Genomic DNA, 9,208 nt, shown 5'->3' with positions numbered 1-9,208 from the left:
AATGTGCAATATTAGTTTTAAATATAAGAAAATAGGACATACGTTTCCAACTCATATGGGTCAAGTGCAATAGCTCTTGTTCTTCTATTGTAAAAAATACTGTATTGTTTAATGATTTGCACGGTTTACACTTATTCTTTATACCCTCAGCCATATGGCTATATATACCAAAACGTGCCTCATCGAAATAACGGTTTTAGACTCTAGGTCTCTTTGGACCAAATCCGTTTCAGGACATTTGGAGTCGATCTAGCGATGTCCGTCCGTACGTCTACCTGTCTGGCTGGTGCGCACGATAACTCTCGAAGGGAGTATTCGATTTGATCCAAAATTGGTACATCGTAATATTATTGTTAAAATTAGATCGAGTTAGGAGATGGACAATATCGGTCCACTCTTTCTGGTACCTCCCCCACAAAATGTCAATATTTTCAAAGAAAATAATTTACTGCGCAGAAAGAGAAGGGATGATCCGATTTTGCTTCCATCAAGTACCTTCCCCACAAAGGGTCAAAATTTTGAATAATTATAAGGGCCTAAGTACATAAGAAGCTTGAAGTCATGGCTAGGCATATTTTGTGACATTTCATAAGGGGATTACAGAGCCGCACAAAAATCGTGCCGTCGTTTTCCATTATTTCCGATTGTCATTAAATTACACAAATCACAATATTTTTACTGAAGATGGAATATATCGGTCCACTTCTTCTGGTACCTCCCCCACAAAAGGGTAAATTTTTTGAATATTCATGAAGCTCATAAAACACAAAATTAACATCCGATTTCATTAAGACATGGGAAATCTCAATATTTCCATCAGCGCAGGATCGGTTGTAAAGATGGTAGAGATCGGACCATTTCTTCTGGAACCTCCCCCACAAAGGGTCAACGTTTTGAATAACCAAATTGCGAACATAACATTTTTATTAGCCCAAGTTCTGGTGTGAAGATAAGGGTACCTCCCCCACAAAGGGTCAATATTGTGAATATCTTAAGATTTCCATCAACGCAAGATATGTTATAAAGATTGTAGAGATCGGACCATTCCTTCTGGTACCTTCCCCACAATGGGTCAAAATTTTGGATAACCAAAACGCTCGAAGAAAGCGAAATAAGCACCCACCCTCTTCAAATTTCACACTTCCAAATATTTTTGCTAACGAAAGGTCTGTCGTGATGATAATATATATCTGCCAACCCCTTCTGGTACCTCACCCACAAAGGGTCACAATTTCCAATACCTATATCTTGCATAACTTGCGAAACAAATCGCCGATTCTTTACAACTTTCTATATCCAAATATTTCTCTTAACCAGAAATCTGATATGAATATGTAATTAATCGGAATTTATGATTTCGAATAAAATTGGATATAAATGTTCGATTTCCTTCAAATTTTGCACATACAAACGTTTTTGTCTGTATTTAATGAAGTATGAAAACAGAATACTTCGATCCACTATATCTCACGCATATTTCCACATTTTCAAAAAATTTGGACATACCTCATATAAAGTATAGGAAGTAGTCGATATAGTCCAAATCTGGCACGTTGCAATATTTTTATCAGTCTTAGGTCAGATACGAATTGTTTAATATTGGCCAACTGCTTCCGGAAGATCAACAGTCTGAATAATCGTAACTCAAGACGGGGGGTGGAGTATACATCTATCAGCAAAACCGACTGGTATTTTTTAACCTGTTTTTTATTTTTTCGGACAAATTGTTTTGTCTTGACAAATCGTCAAATTGCTTGCAAGTTTATGCAGGAATCCCGTTTGTTTACATTTCACAGTTTTCTTGCAAAAGAGAATAACTTTAGTCTCTCTCAGAGAGAAACTAATGGGCAATTCTTTTTTTCTGATATTTGAATGTGAGAGAGAAAATTCTCTCAGTACACGTTACTCATCGTACACACCTAATGCATAATTTCAATAGAGCCCGGGCCTCCGTGCCTACCCCATGCTTACATCGGTAATGTCTTAAATGAAGACTTGATAGCTTTTCCATAGATAATGGACACTCAGAAAGCCATCTAAAAGACTTTAGAAATAGAGCATCCAATCAAAAAATTGACATAAAAAACCTTTAATCTCTTGTCTCTCATTTCAGCAAAGAATAAAAACAAATCTCTTTTCTCTCATTTCAGTAAAGAATAACAAAAAAATAAAGAAAAGTACATCATGAAGTTGATAAATTAATAGAATCTCTGAAAACTCCATCCGAACGTGAACGCAAAGAAAGGATAAACCAAAGTCGGAACCGTCGACCGGAAGACCATGTTAAATATATTTATGTTAAAAATACTACTCATTACGCTATGGATACTCAATGCTCCCACAAAGGCCCTGTGTCGCCATCATGGTCGTAGTGGTGGTGGTGGTGGCTTGGGAGGCGGCCGTTATCGATCCTCACAAATGCAACACATTGCCAATATCGATGTGCGTGATAAAATCCTCGAACTACAATGCTATGCTAAATGCCAGGACAGCTCGAGCAGCGGCAGCAGCAGCAGTTCCAATGGCGGTGGAACACGCTACCTTGGCGACTGTGAATCATGTCGCAAACAATGTCAAATCGATATGATCAAAGCGCCGCGTCGCGGCTATTGTCCGGTCATGCAGAATGCCATCTTTCAAAACATCAACATCCAGCCGCTGCAGAAACTCTCGTGCCTGGATAACTGCAGCTATGACTTCGATTGTCCCGAAGTGCAGAAATGCTGTAGCTCCGCATGCGGACCCGTTTGCATGCAGCCAATTGGGGTGCGTGACGACAGTCTGCTGCCGCCAATACCAAAGATACTTAAGTGCACGCTGATCGCCCGAGAGCTAAAAGTCGAAATCACATTGCAATCGAATTCGTCATACTATTTTCATGTGGAGATACGTCATCACATCGGGTCGCAGCTATCGCCACGCAAGCTGAGTGCCTGGCAATATCAGCCGGTTGAACTATTGGCTGAGGTATTAGATTTAAATAGAATGTTGTAAGTATGGGATGGGAAGGGGGGAAGGGTAATGAAGATGTAGAAGAAGCTAAATAAATTGTTGTTTTTTTTTCTTTTGCTTTTTTTGCCCAGAACCACTGTAGGATTTTATTTAAGGCCTGGTCGTTGGTATCAGGTGCGTGTGGCAGCCATCAATGCTTATGGTTTTCGTGGCTATTCGGAACCATCGCAGGCATTTACTTTACCAAATCGTAAGTATAATCGTAAAAATAGAGTTTTTTGAAAAGAAGACCAAGTTCTATAGAGCTCCTCAATGTGCAAATAGTCATACAGTTGGTAGAGCTCGGACCATTCCTTTTTGGTACCTCCCCCACAAAGGGTTAACATTTTGAATAACCAAAAACTATCATAAAATCCGAAATAAGCATCCGGTTCTCTTCAAATTACACACATCACAACATTTTTATTTGCCCAAGGTCGGGTATGAAGATGGGATGTACCGGTCCACTCCTTCTGGTTCCTCCCCCACAAAGGGTCAAAATTTTTGAATTGCCATGGAAAAAACGCGAAATTAACATCGGATTCTATTCAAACTTGGTACATCCCAGTATTTTCAACAACACAAGATCTGTTATAAAGATGGTAGAGATCGGACCATTCCTTTTGGTACCTCCCCCACAAAGGGTTAAAATTTTGAATAAATAAAAACAAGCATAAAATCCAAAATAAGCATCCGGTTCTCTTCAAATTACACACATCCCATTATTTCCACTAACATAAAATCTTCTGTGAAGAAGGAATATATAGGGTTAATCCTTCTGGTACCTCCCCCACAAAGGGTCAAAATTTTGAATATTCATGAAGCTCATAAAACACGAAATTAACTTCCGATTCCATTCAAACTTGGCACATCTCAATATTTCCATCAACACAAGATCTGCTACAAAGATGGTAGAGACCAGACCATTCCTTCTGGTACCTCCCCCATAAAGGGTTAAAATTTTGAATAACAAAAACGATCTTAAAATCCGATATAAGCATCCGATTCTCTTCAAATTACACACATCCCAATATTTTTATTAATCCAAGATCTGATGTGAAGATGGAATATATCGGTCCACTCCTTCTGGTACCTCCCCCACAGAGGGTCAACATTTTGAATAACCAAGAAGCTCATAAAACGCGAAATTAACATCCGATTCCATTCAGACTTGGCACATCTCAATATTTCCATCAACACGCGATCTCCTATAAAGATGGTAGAGATCGGAGCATTCCTTCTGGTACCTCCCCCACAAAGGGTCAACATTTTGAATATCCATGAAGATCATAAAACGCGAAATTAACATCCGATTCTATTCAGACTTAGTACATCTCAATATTTCTATCAACACAAGATCCGTTATGAAGATAGGAGGAATCGGAACATTCCTTCTGTTACCACCCAGACATAGGGTTCAAGATTTTTTAAAAGCAAAACGCTCAAACGAAGCGAAATAAGCATCCAACTCTCTTCAAATTTCACACACCAACCCCTTCTGCTACCTCACCCACATAGGGTCAGATTTCTATAAATCTTGGTCCATGGCTCTCTTAGGATTAATTGGTACATGGTTGTTTCGATTTTATTTCTCAAATCGTCGATTTTGTCAATTTTGCATTTTTTTAAATCTAATACTCCCTGTTTTTCCATTTCAGATCCTAAACCACCAAAACCTCCGGCTGATCTAAAGGTTGTCTCCTCACATTACGATGGCCAGCGTGTGACCATCAAAATCGTGTGGTGTGCCTCCAAATCGAATTTGCCCATAGAAAAATATAAAATAATTTGGTCACTTTATGTAAATACATTTCACGAATCCTTTGTATCGAATGAGGCCTATGTCAAGGATGTAAGTAACTTTCCGCCCCCCAGCTCGTTTTTTTTTCAATATAAATCTCGTTTCACTTTTTCTTTGCAGCGTCATCAATATGAAATTACCAAACTTATTCCTGATTCTAGTTACTATATACAAGTGCAAGCCTTGTCTATAAATGGACGTAAACGCCTTAAATCGGAAAAACACTCAATCCTCTACAATACCACAATTGTGCCAACACAAACCTTTGAGCCGCTGAAATGTGGCAGGGATCAGCAGCAGCAGCCGCAACAACAGCAGCAGATATCAACACGTGACAGTGATGGTCTGAGTGCCAATGCCCTGTCTTCCATCGATGAGCGTTACTATACGAAAAAATATTCCCTTAATGATGCCTCTCTTGCCGATACACCATCCACCTCATCGTTGTCAATAAAAAATAGTACTTATTCATCATCATCGGCGACAACTTCATCATCATCATCGTCGTCCTTGTCTTCAACAAAATCAATGGATAAATTTGAAGTTAAATATCGTTTAAATCGCAAACTTGGCATGCTGGTGGTCATATCTGGATTCCATCCCAAGGAGGAAAAGTATGTGTAAAAGGAAATTTTGTTTAATTTATATTTTAATAAATAAAGGTGAGGTTTCTTTTCCAATGAAATTACTCAATAATCCGTACTGAGAGAATTTTCTCTCTCACGGGCAAATATTGCCAAAAGATATCGAAGATCATTAAGTAGAACATAAGAAAAGACCATCGCAATGTATGTATGCATTAAGGTGTGGGTGAAGTCTTCGCATGGCATATTTTATGGCATATCATAAAGGAATGCCAGAGGCGCACTCGAATTCTGCCGTCATTCTTTTTCTTATAATTTGACATTAATATGCCTAGCCATGAGGTCAAGCTGCTTATGTACTCACATCTTTACACCATGAAAATGTAGGGAAAATCGAAGGGAAATAGGGTTTTTTTTTTTTAAATTTGACCCTGTGGGGAAGGTACCGCCTTCGAGAAGCAAAGCTGGGCCGCCTCCCATATCAAGGACTTATCCACAAATTGGGGATAGTGGAAAGCCCCGTAGATATACTGGGTAGCTGCGAATTGAAAAAACAGTCTCGGACAGTCAGCGGGTCTGGGGGGAGAGTTTCGGCTTAAATACCCAAGTGTCAACGACCCTTACACGGACGCCCCTAAAATAGCCAATTCTCTGTGCTGGTTCCCAAACAAAAATGACCCCCCTAACGCTGGGTTATTATGCAACCACATGCCCATCAGTGCTGCAGTTTTGCAGTCAGGGAACCGACTGCATTCTAACGAAGCTTCGTTGATACCTGGATGGCTCAACGAAGTCCTTACCATGGAGGCTATGGCATGGTCGACATTAATCCCTTCACAACACAATGACGTAATCTGACGCTTGACTTTATTAACGACAGTATTAAAAGACAGCAGAAAGCCATTCGACAAATTATTGTGGATATGGATACGTTTAGGCTGAGTCAGGTCAATATCCCTGAAGAGTTTTGGAAAAAGTCTCGTTTCTGACGAGGACGAAGGTACAGATATCACGGCAGTTCATGTGAGGGATTGACTGTCAAGAAAGTCGATCTGAATACTCCCAGCGGCCCAATACCAATTCGTCGATAAACACCGACATTCTCATGCTCTCAAGGCAGAAGGCAATCGAGGTAGACGGAGGACAGAACAGCGTCTACATTGAATAAGTAGAAGTGCCGCTGAGTTCTCCAGACACCAAAAACGTGAAATCCAAGAAGGCGACAGATAAAAAGCCATATGGGGATCCATCAAAACTCACTCACAAGGAATTGCAGCTTATCAGGACGAACCTGACGTTCGTTACAAAGTTCGAGAGGAAATATCTTAACTCAACACTAAGGGAACTCCCGCTAAACAGGGTCCTCTCGTGCAGAACAGTGGTGAAACCAGTCGAAACCGGAAAAGGGCAATCGAGATAGAAAGAGGACAGAGCGGTGTCTCCATTGATAAATTGGAAGTGCCTCTAAATTCTCTCTACACCAAAAGGATAAAAGGCATATCGAGGACCCAAAAACTTCTATAATCTCAAAGCAGAAGGCAATCTTGGTATAAGGAAGTCCGAACGGCGTCTCCATTGACAAAATGGAAGCGCGGCTATGTTCTTCCGACAACAAAAGCGTGAAATCCAAGAAGGCGGGGGATAAAAAGGCATATTGGCGACCAGAAAACTACTATGTCGATAGGGATCCATCGAAATTCACTGATAAGGAGCTGCAGCTTATCAGGACGAACCTAAAGTACGTTAGGAAGTTCGAGAGGAGATATCCTAACGCAGCACTAAGGGATCTCTCGATAAGCAGGATCACCACATGCAGAACAGTGGTGAAACCAGTCGAGACCAGTCAGATGGCAAAACCAGAGTTACCAACCTCTAAAGCAAGAAAAGGCAAGGCTGATGTCAAGTCAACGGAATCGTAGGCCACTAATATTCAAAATGTTGACCCTTTGTGGGGTATTAAAAATACTGTGATGTGTGTAATTTGAAGAGAACCGGATGCTTATTTCGGTTTTAATGATCGTTTTGGTTATTCAAAATTTTACCAGAAGGAATGGTCCGATCTGCACCATATTTATAACACATCTTGTGTTTATGGAAATATTGAGATGTGCCACGACTGAATGGAATCGGATGTTAATTTCGCATTTTATGAGCTTCATGGGTATTCAAAATGTTGACCCTTTTTGGGGGAGGTACTGGAAGGAGTCGCATCGCATTTTCACACCACACCTTGCGTCAATAAAAATATTGTGATGTGTGTAATTTGAAGACAATCGGATGCTTATTTCGGATTTTGTGATCGTCTTGGTCATTCACAACTTTAACTCTTTGTAGGTACCAGAAGGAATGGTCCTATCTCTACCATCTTTACTACAGATCTTGTGTAGATGGAAATATTGAGATGTACCAAGTCTGAATGGAATCGAATCTTAATTTCGTTTTTTATGAGCTTCATGATTATTCAAAATTTTGACCCTTTGTGGGATAGCTACCAGATGGAGTGAAAAAATGTATTCTATTTTCACAGCAGACTCGGGTTAATAAAAAATATTGCGATGTGTGTAATTTGCAGACAATCGGACACTTATATCACCTTTTATAAGAGTTATAATATTTCCAAATTTTGACTCTTTGTGGGGGACGTACTTGATGGAGCGAACCGATTTTGTACATTTTCTCACCTGACCTAGCACTCATAAAGATATGAGGATTTGCAAAGTTGGAACAAAATCGGATAATCCCTTCTCTTTCTGTGCAGTAAATTAGTTTATTTGCAAATGTTGACATTTTGTGGGGGAGGCACCAAAAGGAGTGGATATTGCCCATTTCCGAACTCGATCTAAGTTTGACAATAATATTACGATGTACCAAGTTTGGTTCAAATCGGATACTGCCTTTGAGAGCTTCTAAAGATTCTTTTGATTCTTTTCTTCTATAGAGAGAACAACTTCTATAGATAGAGAAATTTCGATCAGCTACCATACATGAAATATATCTTATCCATACATACCATAAATAGGACTCTTCCAGAACCTGCAAAAATCTCCTTCGATATCATAAAGGGAAAATCGGTTGTCATAGTAAAAACTTTTATATTCTTACAATTCTGGAACAGAACAAATATAAATTAAATGAAATTTATAAATTAATATTGGACTCATATTTCATCTTCCCTCTTTCCAGAATATATGAACTTTGCCCGCAGCAAACAAATTGTGAAGAAGGAGAATACAATGCCATACGTGTTAATGTAAGTATTGGGTTAATGAAACAAGATACGGTCATTGTTCTATTTTTGTTAAGCTGAACTTGAATTCCAAGACAATTAATATTGAAAAAACTATATTGATGAACTTGACACTCAAATTGCAGTAAAAAAGGGAGCAATGGACACGTTTCTTGTAGCTCAAATTGCAAAAAAACTATGCATGTGTCTCAAAATATTTCCAAATGATTTGTAAACTAAAAAGAAACAATATTGGACTTTAGTCTTTTTTAAAAATTTAAATAATTTTTGCTACTCACTAAAATTAATTGATTTCTATTGTTCTGTATCTATTTGCAGAAGGACTCCCTGGTCTTTAGCAAACTAAGCTACAACACCGTCTACACATTTAAGCCACGCAGTAATTCCGTCAACGATATGGATGGCATGAAGGCCATAACATTTACCACACCGAAATGTGAGAATTTTCGCAAAGGATTTCCAAAAGCTAATATTAAGTGTTAATTATATAAAACTAATAACTACAACTAAAAAACTAAACAGGAAAAATAAAAATATTATAAAACAACAGGATTTTTTTAAATACTCAATAGAAAATAAAAGAAC

At 38.8% G+C, this 9,208-nt stretch overlaps 1 protein-coding gene across 1 annotated transcript; it reads left to right on the top strand.

Moving 5' to 3' along the window:
* The first annotated feature begins 2,150 nt into the window (after positions 1-2,150).
* Positions 2,151-9,199, top strand: LOC101899440 (anosmin-1). Its single transcript, XM_005190198.4, has 6 exons — positions 2,151-2,990; positions 3,084-3,202; positions 4,650-4,843; positions 4,913-5,406; positions 8,560-8,626; positions 8,942-9,199. Exons 1-6 carry the CDS (start codon positions 2,281-2,283, stop codon positions 9,104-9,106), a joined length of 1,749 nt encoding a protein of 582 aa, XP_005190255.2. The 5' UTR covers positions 2,151-2,280; the 3' UTR covers positions 9,107-9,199.
* The last annotated feature ends 9 nt before the right edge of the window (positions 9,200-9,208 follow it).

Source organism: Musca domestica, unplaced genomic scaffold, assembly GCF_030504385.1.
Source record: "Musca domestica strain aabys unplaced genomic scaffold, Musca_domestica.polishedcontigs.V.1.1 33, whole genome shotgun sequence".
Classification (NCBI taxonomy): Eukaryota; Metazoa; Arthropoda; class Insecta; order Diptera; family Muscidae; genus Musca; species Musca domestica.
This window is presented reverse-complemented; position numbering and strand designations above follow the sequence as displayed.

Excerpts from the sequence above, each read along its gene's own strand:
- LOC101899440 (XM_005190198.4), top strand. The coding sequence starts at position 2,281 with ATGTTAAATATATTTATGTTAAAAATACTACTCATTACGCTATGGATA. Across the intron at positions 2,991-3,083 it reads TTAGATTTAAATAGAATGTT|AACCACTGTAGGATTTTATT; the intron begins GTAAGTATGGGA and ends TTTTTTGCCCAG. Across the intron at positions 8,627-8,941 it reads ACAATGCCATACGTGTTAAT|AAGGACTCCCTGGTCTTTAG; the intron begins GTAAGTATTGGG and ends ATCTATTTGCAG.